This window comes from Octopus bimaculoides, chromosome 28 (genome assembly GCF_046866305.1).
Source record: "Octopus bimaculoides isolate indiv1 chromosome 28, ASM4686630v1, whole genome shotgun sequence".
In the NCBI taxonomy this organism is placed as follows: domain Eukaryota; kingdom Metazoa; phylum Mollusca; class Cephalopoda; order Octopoda; family Octopodidae; genus Octopus; species Octopus bimaculoides.
In genome coordinates this window covers 15,337,770-15,355,465 of record NC_142955.1, presented here as the reverse complement: position 1 = coordinate 15,355,465, position 17,696 = coordinate 15,337,770, and the positions used below count along the sequence as shown (strand labels likewise).

At 38.2% G+C, this 17,696-nt stretch overlaps 2 protein-coding genes across 4 annotated transcripts in view; one reads left to right on the top strand and one right to left on the bottom strand.

The window, feature by feature from the left end:
* Positions 1–17,063, top strand: part of LOC149130629 (uncharacterized) — a 36,570-nt gene extending 19,507 nt beyond the window's left edge. The window contains exon 2 of the mRNA XM_089344574.1: positions 15,364–17,063. Within this exon, the coding sequence (XP_089200700.1) occupies positions 15,789–16,592 (804 nt within the window). The 5' untranslated portion in view covers positions 15,364–15,788 and the 3' untranslated portion in view covers positions 16,593–17,063. The remainder of the gene's footprint in view (positions 1–15,363) is intronic.
* On the bottom strand, positions 2,475–10,189 carry LOC128251126 (uncharacterized). 3 transcript variants are annotated; one of them, XM_089344595.1, is made up of 2 exons: positions 10,044–10,189; positions 2,475–5,355 (listed from the first exon to the last, which is right to left on the bottom strand). In XM_089344595.1, the coding sequence occupies exon 2, from the start codon at positions 4,927–4,929 to the stop codon at positions 4,255–4,257; it is 675 nt and encodes a 224-aa protein (XP_089200721.1). In that variant the 5' UTR covers positions 4,930–5,355; positions 10,044–10,189; the 3' UTR covers positions 2,475–4,254. The 3 variants fall into 3 exon arrangements, with proteins under 3 accessions (XP_089200721.1, XP_089200720.1, XP_089200722.1); XM_089344594.1 differs by having other exon boundaries at positions 9,993–10,144; XM_089344596.1 differs by lacking the exon at positions 10,044–10,189 and adding an exon at positions 9,634–9,945.
* Positions 17,064–17,696: the final 633 nt, after the last annotated feature.

Sequence of the window (17,696 nt, the reverse complement as noted above, 5' to 3'; positions counted from 1 at the left end):
AAATGAATCAAGTCATAACCTTATCCATCTGTTGTTTTCATAATCGGTCATAATGTCTTACGTTTAAGATGATTCCACTGCTTTCCCTGATGAGAAGGTTACAATTTTAATATCAAAGATCCCTATGGATCACACAGGTTGTAATCCTTTGAAACATATGTAGGAATAAAGTATGCAATTATAACATGCGTTTTCTCCATTCCTTAAATTCTTAGATATACTCAAATACCCAAAATTTCAAGGAGTTCCTGCCTTAAAAACAGGAACTAAACCACAGTTATTTTGTGTTCTTTGCTACATTGGTTTCTATTAACCCATTTATTCTATCAGAAGAATTTTTATTCATTAAGATAGAAGAAATACACATAATTATATATATATATATATATATAATATATATAATATCAATTTCTACCCTTATTATTAAATTTTATATATATTTTTTTTTGTTCTTTTATATGCTCTTTATATTTATATTTGGATGTTGTAAACAAACTTCATGAACTTTTTAAATCTCTGAAGAGGCCTAGAGAATCATGCATGTACCTCTATTTCATCCACCAATTACTCCAGCTTATTGCAGTTATATAGATAGAATGAGGCATGCCACCTCTAGGCCGAAACAGCTGTAAGACTTTGTCCCTTCTTCTGTCAGTAGATGTCCTTTCGAATTTTTAATTGTTGATATGACATAGTGTGTCATATGTGTTTGTATATTGTTTTTTATTGTCCTCTTGGTTGAAAAATAAACAGGTAAATTGACATAATACAGTGTCTGCAAGTTGATGAGAACCACATATTCCCCTCCATTTTCTTATTGCTATATAAATTAAGGGTAAAATTTCCTTTTATCCGCACCCATTTATTGCACTTGGTAGAAACACTAGTGTAATAATAATTGGGTATCCTTCCGGCAGTATATTGGATAGATATTATCCCTGAGTTGGTTGGATTCACAACCCCTAACTTTCTTGGATTATATATATAAATATATGTTTATGAATATATATATATAAATATATGTTTATGAATATATATGTATACACAAATATATATATATATGTTTATGAATATATATATATAAATATATGTTTATGAATATATATGTATACACATATATATATATATATATATGTTTATGAATATATACAGGGTGTCCATAAAGTCTGGGTACATTGAGATTAACACATACTTTAAGAAATTATTATTTCTTATATTTGTTTATGTTATGATTTTATTTACTCCATGTACCCAGAACTTGTGGACACCTTGTATATATATATATATATAAATATATATATATATGTATACATATATATATATATGTGTGTGTGTGCATATATATGTATACATATATATAAATATATAGTCCAACCTATGCTAGCATGGAAAGCAGACGTTAAACGATGATGATGATATAAATATATATATGTATATCATCATCATCATCATCATCGTTTAACGTCCGCTTTCCATGCTAGCATGGGTTGGACGACTTGACTGAGGACTGGTGAAACCGGATGGCAACACCAGGCTCCAATCTAAATTTATATATAAATATATGTATGAAGCAAATAAGTAACAAGGATGTCCAGATATCAGTGCATTACGGCCGTTTCAAGCGGATCCTTTTAATCGAGCAATGAAAACATGACATCAATTTGAAAGAACCCTTATTACTCACAAGCAGACAACTATATAGATTTGTAATATGAAGGATAAACCACTCCTGCCACAAACATAGCAATGGAAACATTGGAATTATTTTGGTTTCTGGTACTGATATAGATTTTGCAAAAAAAAAAAAATGGTTTATCCTTTAGATTAGAAATTTATATGGTTGTCTGCTCCGAGGAGGGTAGTTTCTTTCAAATTGATGTAATTATTACATAACTTTAAACATGTTAATAATTTCTTTGTGGCCCAGTAGCAAATGATCCATGGACTGGTACCAGCCAGCGCCCAGTGGTTGGGTACCACTGGTATAAAACACAAAGTTGGTAGTTGCTCTTGTATACTACTAGCAATAATACCTGTCATTAATCAGGTAACTACTTTTACTGTTTCTTGGGAGCCACATTCAAAGTACTATTACATATATAATTTACTCCTCCTGTACGTGTGTACTTTTATAAGAGAAAATTCCATACATGAACGCCTGTTTGTTTATTATATGACAATGATAAATGAGTTGTGTGTGTTATTTTATTTATCAATACAGTACAGCAATTATATAATCGATATATATATATATATATATATATATATAAATAAAATTCTTTGTCCCTCTATCTGGCTCAAACAAATCAAACCAAAATTTTGCATGGTAATAGTATCAGACCCCATAAAACAATACAACATTGGCAATTGTTTGGTATTGCATATCAAAAGTGAAAGAATATCATGTATAGTGTAATGGCATATAATATTCCGTTTACATATTTGTTTTGCAAGATTTTTGATGTGAAATCGTGTGTTGAAACAGATGTTTTGTAACAGATGTTACAAAATGGCTGATAGTTAGCAAGGTGAGACACACACAAGAAAGAAGAAAGCAAAGGACCACTGATGAGGTCACAGAAGTGTGACGAAAGAACTCTGGCCGAAATAGGATTAATGTAATATAAAGCTGAAGCAAATTAACACCAAATATACAGTGCGTGTGTTTTTATTGGCTAAACTGGCAATATGACCATCCCCAAGTACAACAGCATATAATATTGTTTTACTTTTAATTCTAATTATATCCTAATGTCAACAACATTATGCATCAGCAACTTTCTATCTTTACGTCCATGACAGTGGAATGGTGTGACAGTGTATGTATGTTGACTGACGCAACGAACAGCTACAGGTGAAACTCTTGATAAAAAGCAATGAGATGGCAGGTTCAAGGTATATAAAAATACACATTTGCCGTTCAATTCCCAGTGAATAATTATAGCAGCAGTTGCAAATTTACTGTTAAATTAGCAGTTCATACATGTGTTTGTATTTGGTTAATTTACACTGCGTACAAAAATAAAGACACTACATACATACAACTGGTTACAATAAGAGATTACTGTATAATGGCTTCTATACTCTTTTACTTGTTTCAGTCATTTGACAGCGGCCATGCTGGAGCACCGCCTTTAGTCGAGCAAATCGACCCCAGGACTTATTCTTTGTAAGCCTAGTACTTATGCTACCGGTCTCTTTTTGCCGAGCCGCTAAGTTACGGGGACGTAAACACACCAGCATCGGTTGTCAAGCGATGATGGGGGGGACAAACACAGACACACAAACACACACAGATACATATATATATATATATATATATATATATATATATATATACGATGGGCTTCTTTCAGTTTCCGTCTACCAAATCCACTCACAAGGCTTTGGTCGGCCCGAGGATATAGTAGAAGACACTTGCCCAAGGCGCCACGCAGTGGGACTGAACCTGGAACCACGTGGTTGGTAAGCAAGCTACTTACCACACAGCCACTCCTGCGTCTATGTTCATAATTTCTGGTTTACAATACCGAAAAAATATGCCACCAATGAAATAATGTAACCTCTCCAGAAACTGGCAAAACTGGTCTGAGAGGAACAAAGATGGCGTCATTTCCAATTCTTCCCTCTCTTCTCAGCTACAGATCGCAATCTCCAACTTGCTCCTTTCCTTCATTTCTTTCCATAACTTTATCAAAACGGATGAAACGCTGATAAGCATTTTACCAGACATCCTCACAATTCTGCCAGCTTACCATCTTATTTACCCACAGCCCTGAATATAACAAGAGTATCTTTCCGATATCGTTGAAGTATGTTATATGCAGTATATCCAGGAGCATGTTTATACTTCAAACATCACAATATGTTATCTTGCCAATGCAGGTTATAACAGTGGCCACATCAAATGTAGTGATAGCATCTTCTTGTATCTATTTTTTAACTATGTGAATAAATTTATGTTTACAAGTTATTCTTTGAATAGAATGGATTTTAAGAAGCAACTCTTCTCCAACTAAACTCTGTGAATGCCATGGAAGAATCTACTGAAGTGGTTGACATAAAGAAGGGCATCTGGCTGAAAAAAAATATCTCAAAGGGGTAACTATGATGAGTATGGTTACTGTCGGGGGGGGGGGGACAAAGGTTAAGCCATGATTTGACAGGGGAAACGGTTTTAAAATATTGGTTGTTGTTCTTGAGTGTTCTAATGAATTTTGACAATGATACAATCAGATGTTCACATGGATAGATTCATGTCTGAGTTACGAAACTTCCGTGAGAGAATGCTTTTCCACACGAATCAGAGTGATGTAATCTCTCTCCTGTATGAGTACGTTTGTGACTAGTTAATCCCTTATTCTGAGAGAATGATTTTCCACAGAAATCACAGTGATATGGTCTCTCTCCTGTATGAATACGTCTGTGTCCTCTTAGGGCACTACCTTCAGAGAATGATTTACCACAGATATCACACTGATATGGTTTCTCTCCTGTATGAGTACATTTGTGTCTAGTTAAGGTACTGCTTTGAGAGAATGATTTACCACAGATATTACAGTGATATGGCTTCTCTCCTGTATGACTACGTTTGTGTGTAGATAAGGTACTGTTTCGGGAGAATGATTTACCACAAATATTACAGGGAAATGGCTTTTCTCCCGTATGAAAACGTTTATGTCTAGTTAAGGTACTGTTTACAGAGAATGATTTACCACAGATATCACAGTGATATGGTCTCTCTCCTGTATGAATATGTTTGTGTTTAGTTAAGTGACCGTTTTGAGAGAATGATTTACCACAGATTTCACAGTGAAAGGGCTTCTCACCTGTATGAACACGTATGTGATTAATCAAGTTTGTATTTACAGAGAATGATTTACCACAGATTTCACACCAATGTTGTGATTTTCCCAATTCTTTTGCCATTTCTCTGAGGGATACAAACAGACCCAACCATTGAAGTTTCTCACAGTATTAAATTTTTCCCTTATCTTTCTTCTCTCACCAAAGCATGCAATTTCCTTCTTCTTGTTCTTGTTATAATTTATTCCTTAGAAATATTTCAACTGCTATCAACTGTGATTTTATTGATATCTAAAATTCTGCAAACTCCTTTGCAATTATATTCAAGTTTAATTAGAATGCAAAAACACCAGATAATGAGATGCAGAAATGTTTCTAGGAATCTTCAATCGGAGCAAATATTTCACAGTAATTCCAGTCTAGATTTATAGCAGTTGGGTTATTATATTTGTTTTCTAAAACATTTTCTTTTAGTCTTTAAGACATGATAAATATTCCAGATGTATCCAATGTTAAAAATGTTGTTTTGTGCCAATGTCATCCATTAATCTGAAATAATAAAGAAACAGTATTAGATATAGAGGAGAGATCAAAACGGAAATGTTCCAACATTTCTATATTGATTAACAAACGACATCATATAACATTGGGTGAAACCTAAAAATTTGTAAACTACAACTACACTTTCAAACAATGTAACATTACACACACACACACACACATATATATATATATATATAGAGAGAGAGAGAGAGAGAGAGACTTTACACGCTGGTGGCACATAAAAAACACCTTCTGAGTGTTGGGCCTCCTGAAGGCAACATAACTGATGCTGGTGTCACATTCCTGGCACCCATGCCAGTGGGACATAAAAGGCAGGTGTCAGGTGCTGGGCCTCACAGAGGCAATGTGTCCAATGCTAGTGGACACATAACTGGCACATAGAAAAGCACACTTGGAGCATTGGGCCTCATGGAGGCAATGGCATGCGACAGACCTTTGGCAGTATGCTGTGCTTGACAAGAAGATCCATGAAGCCAAGTGAAATCAAAGTCATGGCAGATATTGGTGTTGTGCTGCTGGCACCTGAATTGCTGGCACATAGAAGCATGCACTCATTACAGACTCTGAGTGGTTGGCATTGGGAAGGGCATCCAACAGTAGAAACCATGACAAATTAGACTAGCGTCTGGTGCAGCTCTGGTCAAGCCGTTCTACCCATGCCAGCATGGACAACGGGCATTAAATGATGATGATGATGTTGATATATATATATATGTATATATATACATATATATATATTGAAATTCAGAATAGTGGACAACAAAATACTTCTCTCATAAGAAATACTGCCATTGCTCTTTACCACCGGATCAGTAAAGACTGAGCACACTGATGATCAAAGACACCCCATCCATGACCATCCTGTTTTTTCTTCTGACATTATACAGGGTGTCCACAAAAGCACTCCCTGATTTCAAACAGGTGTAACATGTAACTTTATTATAATATTCTTTGCCAGTACCGCCTGACTGGCCTTCGTAGGATTTTCGAGCGAGATCGTTGCCAGTGCCCCTGGACTGGCTCTTGTGCAGGTGGCACATAAAAGACACCATTTTGAGCGTGGCCGTTGCCAGTACCGCCTGACTGGCCTTCGTAGGATTTTCGAGCGAGATCGTTGCCAGTGCCCCTGGACTGGCTCTTGTGCAGGTGGCACATAAAAGACACCATTTTGAGCGTGGCCGTTGCCAGTACCGCCTGACTGGCCTTCGTAGGATTTTCGAGCGAGATCGTTGCCAGTGCCCCTGGACTGGCTCTTGTGCAGGTGGCACATAAAAGACACCATTTTGAGCGTGGCCGTTGCCAGTACCGCCTGACTGGCCTTCGTAGGATTTTCGAGCGAGATCGTTGCCAGTGCCCCTGGACCGGCTCTTGTGCGGGTGGCACATAAAAGACACCATTTTGAGCGTGGCCGTTGCCAGTACCGCCTGACTGGCCTTCGTAGGATTTTCGAGCGAGATCGTTGCCAGTGCCCCTGGACTGGCTCTTGTGCAGGTGGCACATAAAATACATCATTTTGAGCGTGGCCGTTGCCAGTACCGCCTGACTGGCCTTCGTAGGATTTTCGAGCGAGATCGTTGCCAGTGCCCCTGGACTGGCTCTTGTGCAGGTGGCACATAAAATACATCATTTTGAGCGTGGCCGTTGCCAGTACCGCCTGACTGGCCTTCGTAGGATTTTCGAGCGAGATCGTTGCCAGTGCCCCTGGACTGGCTCTTGTGCAGGTGGCACATAAAATACATCATTTTGAGCGTGGCCGTTGCCAGTACCGCCTGACTGGCCTTCGTAGGATTTTCGAGCGAGATCGTTGCCAGTGCCCCTGGACTGGCTCTTGTGCAGGTGGCACATAAAATACACCATTTTGAGCGTGGCCGTTGCCAGTACCGCCTGACTGGCCTTCGTGCGGGTGACACGTAAAAGCACCCACTACACTCTCTGAGTGGTTGGCATTAGGAAGGGCATCCAGCTGTAGAAACTCTGCCAGATCAGATTGGAGCCTGGTGCAGCCATCTGGTTTCACCAGTCCTCAGTCAAATCGTCCAACCCATGCTAGCATGGAAAGCAGACGTTAAACGACGACGATGATGATGATGATGATGATGATGATGATGATGTATTGATATGACATGGCTTTGCTTGTCACTATTTGAGTGAAACTGTTGTATTTCTGTTCTATGTTGACATAAACTAAACTGGCACTCCATTGGTCATGACAAGTTTCAGTTCATCCAATCAATGGAACAGCCTTCTCCTGAAATTAATGTGCAAGTGGCTGAGTACTCTACAGACACATGTGCCCTGTATGTGAATCCCAGGAGCATTCAGCATGACACAGTATATGAAAAGACCGACCCCTTTGAAATACAGGTTTCTTACCAGTTGAGTGAACTGGAGCAACGTGAAATAAAGGATTTTGCTCAAGGAAACAGTGCCCCACTGGGAATCGAACTTGTGGGTTTACAATCATGACCAGAATACCCTAATCACTACGGCACATGCCTTCCTTATGTTGACATAACAGCTAGTAAATGGCCTTCCCTAAATGCATCAAAAATACCACAGCATAATCTGATCCTTGTTTCACAAAATTATCAACATTTTCTTTGAGCATGTAAAAGACATCTTAAAGCGGGGCAAAATGAGTAAGACAAGATAAGATAAATTTGCAACATATACACATGAATATCCATCTTTGGTTATGAAAAATGCAACAAAAATTTCAAATATTTTGGTCAGATTGGAAGAGAATCATGGAAAAATGGCAAATGGTATGAAATTCTTTTCTACTCAAGGCACAAGGCCCGAAATTGTTGGGGAGGGGGCAAAAAATGGCAAATGGTATGAAATCAATGAAACTCAATAAAATCAGAAATCTCAACATGAAATATTTTTGGCAGATATCAGCAATAGGTGGCCCACATGAGTTAGAATTTCTCCATTTTGACAGGGATTTTTCAGATTTTCTTTTTCACGTGGCCCTTGGAAATGATCTGAAGTATCTTTTCTAGATTAAAAAAATTTTTTCAAAATGTTTTTTTTTTTTCTCAACTCCCTCCTCTGCAGACTGATTCTTCGTCAATTTTGTGGGTACTATGCACTTAGAAACTATAGGAGGAAACATTTTGGCAGAAAAGAAAAAAGAAACGAAAACATTTTCAAAGGAAAAGGTGTGATTTAAGGGAGATTTGGCAGTTATTTCTAGCATATTAAATGACTTGTGAGGTTTAGGAGATGAAAGGTCATAAATTTTCAAAAAAACAAAAATTTTAATAACATGAGTTTATGCTAATAATGGGGGATGGGGTGGATATTCAAAAACATCAATATTTGTCAGAGTGAGAAAGAAACGAGAAAGGTGTTCATGGGAAATGCTAGACACAACAGCCAAATCTCCACTTAATCACAGCTTTACAGAATATGCTTCTCCTGTAGCTTTTAAGTGCGTAGTGCCCACAAAGGTCCAGATGGACTACATGTAATCTGAACCTAACCCTAACACTAGTTTTGTGAGATTTGGCTGTTATTTCTAGCATGTAAATAGCCTGCTTGGGGGGGGGGGGGGCGGGGATTGAAATTTTTCAAACAATTTTTTTTTTCAGAATCGGAATCTCCATAGCCTAAAACGTGGGATTCCGTAAAAAAAAATAGGTGGAGATGGATGGAGTATATGTAATCTGGGTATACCCCCCCCCCTTTCAAATTTTGTTTTTTTTACCGAATCCTATGTTTCAGACCATGGAGAATCCGATTCTGCAAAAATTTTTTCAAAAATCTCAATTTCAAAATTTCGATCCCCCCCCCGGGTGTTTATATAACCCGGTGTTTATATAACCCTGACCGTAAGCCTGACCCTAACCGTAACCCTGACCCTAACCCTAGTTTTGTGAGATTTGGCTGTTATTTCTAGCATGTAAATAGCCTGTTTTTTTTTGGGGGGGGGGGTGAAATTTTTCAAACAATTTTTTTTTTAGAATCGGAATCTCCATAGCCTAAAACGTGGGATTCCGTAAAAAATAATAAATAAATAAGGGGGGGGAGGTTCAGATTACATATAGTCCGTCTCTACCCCCACAAAATCCATCAAAATCGGTCCACAGAGACTGAGGCAAAAAAAACAACAAATCATTTCTCGTAATCCGAGGGCATCGAGGAAAAAAAAAAATCTGAAAAATGCACAGCAAAACGAAGAAATTCCATCTGCGCTATATTTTCTGTGGTTTCTTCAAAATCTGCTGGAATAGATCTCTCTTTGATATATTTACGCACCATACAGTTAAAGAGAAGAATCCTCAGATGTGCTGACCGTGCAATGTGGACTTATAAACAGAGGAGACATGAACGACGGTAAAACGTGGTTACTCTAATAGGTGCAGAAACAAAGCGTCAAGGCAGTTGGTTGTGTGCTCTGGAGAGTCTGAATTAGATATGACCAGAGAAGCTGAACAGATGGGGACAGAAGCACGGAAGGCCACAGTCCCTCAGGACCCACAAAGTGTAAAGCTGAAAACCTGGTCATCTTCAGAGACAGGAAGGGCGGAACCGAATACTCAATACACGGATTTCTGTAAGCCAGATAAGAGATCCGGCACGTACGATCAATCGATAGATAGGTGTGTATATCTTACCTGTTATGCTATACAAATCAATATTTAGTGGGAATATATATATATACTCACACCAAATCTCCGTAGAAATATACAAAAACACGTAATTGTTTATTCTCACGAATCATACAAGTTGTAGCGGAAACGGAAGTAAATACTCCGTTCTCTAGTAAATAAAGCCTAAAATGTTAAGATAAAGGAGGGAAAACGAAATAATAATAATAATAATAATAATAATAATAATAATAATAATAATGTTTTGATGCAAATCACCATGGTTACTGTGGTTAATATCTGACTTTGGTAAACGAATCTTTATTATTGTCACCATCGGCCGTGGTGGTGATGTTCTAAAAGATATATTTTCGGTTAACGTTTGCTTTAACTCTCGGTCACCAAAACGAAAGAGAAAGTAGTGTAATGGTTGTTTTAAAATGTGTAGAAAACGAATACGAAAACAGAAATTTGTGCAAACGAACGTGGTGAGGAGAGGACTTTCGAAAAATTCACACGATCCGATTTTTCCCCTCATAACATTCCAGGAAAATGGATATATATTAATGAAATTTTATAGAAATACCTTTCAAACAGCATAGATTACGATTATAAAGAAATTTTTAAGGAAAATTGTTTCCATCGCGTAGGGAGAAAAGCTTCGAAAAAAACGGAGTTTCGGATCAGGAAGACCAAATAAGTTAATTTTTTTTTTACTGCCCCCGTCTCCACTTCCGATACGAGTTTGGCCGATTTTTTTGCCCTTAAAGACTTGGCGGTGGGGAGCGCATTCGATAAAAGAAAACTGTAAATATTTTCAGAGGGAAACATGTAATTTAAGGGAGATTTGGCTGTTATTTCTAGTACATCTCAAGACAACCCCCCCCCCCCCCGGTTTCGTTCTCAGTCTCATGTATTGATGTTTTTTAATAATATTCTCCTCATAAACACATTTATGCCATAAAAAAAAAAAGTTGAAAATTTATGATTTTTTTCAACCCTACTTTCCGTCCCTGGTTGTTTCTGTTTATAATTAAAAATACTGAAGAGCCTGAGGTCATTTCTGGCATTTATCCAGTAATTAAAAAAAAAAAGAAATAGGGATGTAAAAGACGATTAATTTTAAGAGAGTATTGTAGTTCGCTTGAAGCATTGTGTATTGTTTGTAAAGAATAAAAAGTTTAGAAAGCTATAACAATGTACTATAGAACAAAAAATGGACTATATACCTGTTGTAACTTGGTTATCTATAGTTGGATGATATTTCGGAATTAGAATTCCTTCTTCAGATCTTATTTGCCGGAGTCTCGGCAAATAAGATCTGAAGAAGGAATTCTAATTCCGAAATATCATCGGACTATAGATAACCAAGTTACAACAGGTATATAGTCCATTTTTTGTTCTATAGTGATTAATTTTAAATTGTAGCATAGACACGCGTGAAATTTCTTCTCTTTCATTTATTGTATATAATACATGTGTAGCGAAGCTTCTCTCTCGGTTGTATGTTTGTAAATGCGGACGTATAGGGTAACATCTAGCCTTCGGCCGGCTTGGACCCTGCTGCGTCCATCATCCTGATTGGCTGTTATTTGCACGGCATTTGTCTCTGGTTCTGTTTCGAGCCAGGGTGCATAACAACCAATCGTGGCCTTCTGATAAGGTCACGTGAGAGAGTGTTTCCTGATGCTTCTCATCATCATCGTCGTCGTTTAACGTCCGCTTTCCATACTAGCATGGGTTGGACGATTTGACTGAGGACTGGTGAAACCAGATGGCTACACCAGGCTCCAATCTGATTTGGTAGAGTTTCTACAGCTGGATGCCCTTCTTAACGCCAACCACTCCGAGAGTGTAGTGGGTGCTTTTATGTGCCACCGGCATGAAGGCTAGTCAGGATGTACTGTCAACGGCCACGCTCGAAATGGTGTATTTTACGTGCCACCTGCACAGGAACCAGTCCAGCGGCACTGGCAACGAACTCGATCGAATGTTTTTTTACGTGCCAGGAGGTCACGATCACGCTCAAATGGTGCTATTTACGTGGGAGCCGATTTTTCCCTATAAAATAGCCTGCTTCATCTATGCCAGTTTGTGACGGCTTCAGATATTCTAAGGTCTAGTCATTGACCATAGAGCACAAGCCAGTACCAGCCAACAGCTTGCTGCAAACTCCATCCTCAACGCCACCATCAGCTTCTTTGTCGACAGCGTCCACACCGATGTCTCTGTGTACACAGCAACCGCAGCTTCTCTCAACACTGTTTGTGTGAATTGTTTCCCCACGAAATAACAGCCAGAACTCAACCTACGAGAACCTCTGTACCAAGTAACCGGTCACAGCATTGTAGCCTCAACTCTTCTCATGACATGTGACTCTTCGGCCCCAACCTCTTATGTGCAGACTTTCATCTACTGTGTACCTTAACTAAGAACTGGTATTTCTTATCCTTGTGTTCAGGACGCTGAACGTCCTTTTTATAGACTGTTTCTATGCTCTGTATTCTGTTGCATTCACATACACATATTTGTATACATACACTCTTTTGTTTCCATGACGGCCTGTCATATATATTGTGTTATTATGCCGTATTCTCGCACACACAACCACACAGTTTAAGGCTCTAATAAACCTTTCTCTTTATTCATCTTTACCGGTTGTGTCTCTTTCTTTTCCTTGTTGGCACTTCCTCACATTCACATGTGAGCTTTCTTATATTTGCGTCGACCGTGCGACGCGCTAAAAGGAGCCATCCCATTCGTCACCAGTCTTCTTGCTTCACACGGTCGTTCTACACATGCATTCAAATGTAGCAGAAAACAGCTAGCATTTGGCCACTGTTTGGATCCCATTGTGTCCACTACTGTTGTTAGTATTGGCGCAATTTGTCTCTTACTCTGTTGTGCCAACTTACCGCATATAACCAGCTGGAAGCTTGAAATAAGATCACGTGGGCCAGCCTGTTTACCACTATGTTTTGAGCCTACAGTTCCTTGAGAAAACTCAGCTTTTCCTCTATAGGAATAGTGGTTATACACCTTTAGGGGTACACCTGCTTTCCTATATTAAATCAGAATATAAACGGAACGCAGAACTCCAAACTAATCAACACAACAATATTTATTTAAGGAGGTAAATAGACAGCCTTAAATTGTCTGGTTGCTGAGTCGCCTTCTGTGAGAAAGTCTGGTTGCTGAGACGTCGGAATATTGATGTGAGCTGTCCCTAGAGTTGAATTGTTGGAGAGACAACTTGCTTCGACCACACTCAATGAGAGAGCTTGCTGGAGCGTCTTGCTTCTTCGCTGTCTGGCGTGGAAAGAGAATGAAAAGAAGCGGGAACGCTTGGATGTTGAAATCCACGCATGCATGGTTAAAGATGCAGTAATGGCGACTATGCCTTTTGGCGCCATATGACGTCACTACACCTCCTTCTGAGGTCTTTTGGTTCCAGACCTTTTAAGGTCCAGACACGGACCACAAGACAGAGCCAGTTCCAGCGACCACCAGACAACCACCACCACAGCAGCTACATTGAGACTCATCAACTTTGTCCAACAGCATTACAGCAACCTTCTTCTTCATCTTTCGTAACATCGTCAACATCATCTCTCTTCATAAACAGTGCAGCAAGCAATTCGCACACGTTGCAACACTTCCCTGTTTGTGAATTCTCACCACAGATCAACAGCGAATATACAACCTGCAGGACACGGGCAACAGCATCACAGCCACGACTTCACGTACAACATGTACCTGTAACTGGCTCAGCACCATGGCCGCAACTTTTCGATATAGTGTTTCAACTACCGTGAACTAATGACTACGAACTGGTATTATCTTTCTTGTGTCTATGAACTTACTTCGCACTTCGATGGCTATAGACGTTTCTACTATCTACTTTTTCACTGCCATCCCGATGTGTTCTTAACATCCGCATACATCTATGCCTACACAAGTGGCGGCTTGAAGATAAAGTTAGTGGGGCTGCTGCTTCAGAAAATTTTTAGAAAATGTTGTTTTAATATTGTATAAAAGGAAACGAACCCTTTAAGTTTGCTCAGATTGCTTTAAATTTTGGCGTATTGATGCAACTCTGAATTTTGATTATGATCAACCAGTTATTTGGAATTAAAGTTGGGAAATTTGGGTAATTTTAGCCAATCAACAGACAGTGTGGCATTAACAACTTGTTACCATGACAACCACACGCTGCGTTGTGGTTCACGGTTGTCTATGTTGATTCTTCCCATTACCAGATTCTTATTTTCTGTGCTTCTGTGTGTTAGTATTTTTACATATTTTTCATTTCATATATTTTGGGCGCCCGACTACTCACGACTAGCTAGCGCGAGTGCGCGCACAGGGACCACTCTTCTTGAATAGTACCGGCCGATGGCGACAATAACGAAGACTTGTTTATCACAGCCAGATATTAACCACAGTAACCATGGTGACTTGCATCGTAATATCATTATTTCCTATTCCCCCCTCCTTTTTCTTAACATTTTTAGAGAGCGGTGTGTTTATTGTTATCACATGACACACCTCACTTCCGTTTCCGCTAGAATCTGCTTGACTCGGGAGAAAAACAATAACGTGTTTTCGTATGTTTTCACGGAGCGTACGTGCCGGATCTCTTATCTGGCTTGCAGAAATCCGTGTATTGAGTATTCTGTTACCCCTTCCTTTCTCTGAAGTTGACCAGGTTTTCAGCTTTACCCTTCGTGGGTCCCGGGGGACTGTGGCCTTCCGTGCTGTCATCCCCCTCTCTTTAGCTTCTCTGGTCATATCTAATTCAGATTGCTTTACTCCAGAGCACACAACACTACGCTACAGTGAGCCATGTTGAGCAGAATGTTCCTAAGTAGACTAAGTTTCACCAAAGGACAGATGGAATGACACACACAGGACAACACGGGATAATTTCCTATTTTACGTCCGTAAAATCAATTCACAGTTGAAATAGCACAATTATTCTTGTTGCAGTGGACCTTATGAGAAATGTCTTTGAGAGAGGAGTCGTGGGCCCAGCAATATGATAGAAGGATGCACATAAAACGCACCCACTACACTCTTGGAGTTCTTGGCGTTAGGAAGAGTATCCAGCCGTAGAAAGCTTGCCAGATCAGACTGGAACCTGGTGCAGCCCCCTGGCTTGCCAGTCCTCAGTCAAACTGTCCAACCCATGCCAGCATGGAAAATGGACGTTAAATGAGGATGATGATATATACATATATATGTAATGTTACACAATGTGGAGGTGTAGTTGTAGTTTACAAATTTTTAGATTTCACCCAATGATATATGATGTCATTTGTTAATCAATAAAGAAATGTTGGAACGTTTCCGTTTTGATCTCTCCTCTATATCTAATACTGTTTCTTTATTATTTCAGATTAATGGATGACATTGGCACAAAACAACTTTTTTAAGTTTGGATACATCTGGAATATTGATAATTTTTTTAAAGACTAGAGGAAAATATAGAGAACCGATATAATAACCCAACTGCAATAAATCTAGACTGGAATTACTGTGAAATATTTGCTCTGAGCGAAGATTCATAGCACCATTTCTGCATCTCATTATCTGCTGCTTTTGCATTCTAATTAAACTTGAATATATTTGCAAAGCAGTTTGCAGAATTTTAGATATTGATAAAGTCACAGTTGATAGCAGTTGAAATATTTCTGGGGAATAAATTATAAGAATAAGAAGAGAAAGGAAATTACATGCTGTGCTGTGAGACAAAAGATAAGGGAAAAATGTTAATACTGTGAGAAACTTCAATGGTTGGGTCTGTTTGTATCCCTCAGAGAAATGTCAAAAGAATTGGGAAAATCACGACATAGTTGTGAAATCTGTGGTAGATCATTCTCTAGAAGTGGTAAGTTGATTAATCACATTCGTGTTCATACAGGTGAGAAGCCATTTCACTGTGTTACCTGTGGTAAATCATTCTCTCAAGACAGTGCCTTAATTAACCACAGACGTATTCACACAGAATTAAGACCATATCAGTGTGATATTTGTGGTAAATCATTCTCTACAAACAGTAGCTTAGCTACACACAAACGTATTCATACAGGTGAAAAGCCATATCACTGTGTTACCTGTGGTAAATCATTCTCTGAAAACGGTGCCTTAACTAAGCACAAACGTTTTCATACAGGAGAGAGACCATGTCACTGTGATATCTATGGTAAATCTTTCTCTGGAGGTTGTGTCTTGACTAAACACAAACGTACTCATACAGGGGAAAAACCATATAATTGTGATACCTGTGGTAAATCATTCTCTTTAAACTCAACCTTAAATACACACAAACTTATACACAGAGGAGAGAGACCATATCACTGTGATATCTGTGGTAAATCATTCTCTGCAAACAGTGCCTTAACTATACACAAACGTACTCATACAGGAGAGAGACCATATCACTGTGATATCTGTGGTAAATCATTCTCTGCAAACAGTGCCTTAACTATACACAAACGTACTCATACAGGAGAGAGACCATATCACTGTGATATCTGTGGTAAATCATTCTCTCAAAGTAATGGCTTAACTACACACAAACATATTCATACAGGAGAAAGTCCACATATGTGTGATATGTGGTAAATCATTTTCTCTGAGAGAAGTAACTTAACTACACATGCATCTATCCATGTAAGAGTGTGATTGTGTCATTGTCAAAATCCATGAGGTCACCCAATGTTTTTAAATCGGTTTCCCCTGCTAAATTATGGCTGAACCTTTGTGCCCTTAACAGTAATTATTGACCCTTGACAGTAACCATTCTCATCATGGTTACCCTTTTTGAGATATTTCTTTACAGCCAGATGCCCTTCTTCATGTCAACCACTTCAGTAGATTCTTCCATGGTATTCACAGAGTTTAGTTGGACACAAGTTGCTTCTTAAAATCTATTCTATTCAGAAAATAACTTCTAAACATAAATTTGACACTAAACTCTGCTTGTGAAGGCCTGTCGGGGCAAGTGAAATTGAAATAGAACCAAATTCGATGACTGGCAAAATTCCTCATCTTTAAAATGTGGCCCAAGTAGCCCCGAATGAAATTGGTTTATAATACTAGTATTATATATATATATATATATATATATATATATATATATATATATATATATATATATATATATATATATGTGGATGTATGTATATATTTGATTTTGCTTATAATAAATTTTATTAAGATTTATTAAAGGGTACATCTCCATTTTCTTATTTTCATTTGATTGATTATAAACCATGGTTTATATATAAACCTATCATTTTCCCTAAACATACTAGGGATCTAACCAGTTACTCTTTGAATGTTGCCATCCCTTAACTAAGGCTAATTTAACCTCTAATTGAACTTATTGAAAAAAGAAAACACCCAAAGGTGCTGCTTCACCTTTTTAATCAGTGGACAGTAGAAGAAAATTAAAAAAATAGAATAAATTTATTTTTAATTGATAATAATTCCAAATAATTAACACTATGATTGTGATGATGATGATGATGATGATGATGACAGTGATAATGCTGTTGTTGTTGATATTGGTGTAAGCGTTTGCATTCATACTGAACAAAGTGAAATTTATACTGAACAATGCATATTCATTAGAAAAGCTAGTTTCTAAGGGTTTTAAATAGAAAACCCTTCAGATGACCCTCAATCTTTAAATGAATGGGTTATCAGTTTGCAAAGAGGTTTCAA

Coding starts and splice junctions, on each gene's coding strand:
- LOC128251126 (XM_089344595.1), bottom strand. CDS start 4,929: ATGGCAAAAGAATTGGGAAAATCACAACATTGGTGTGAAATCTGTGGT.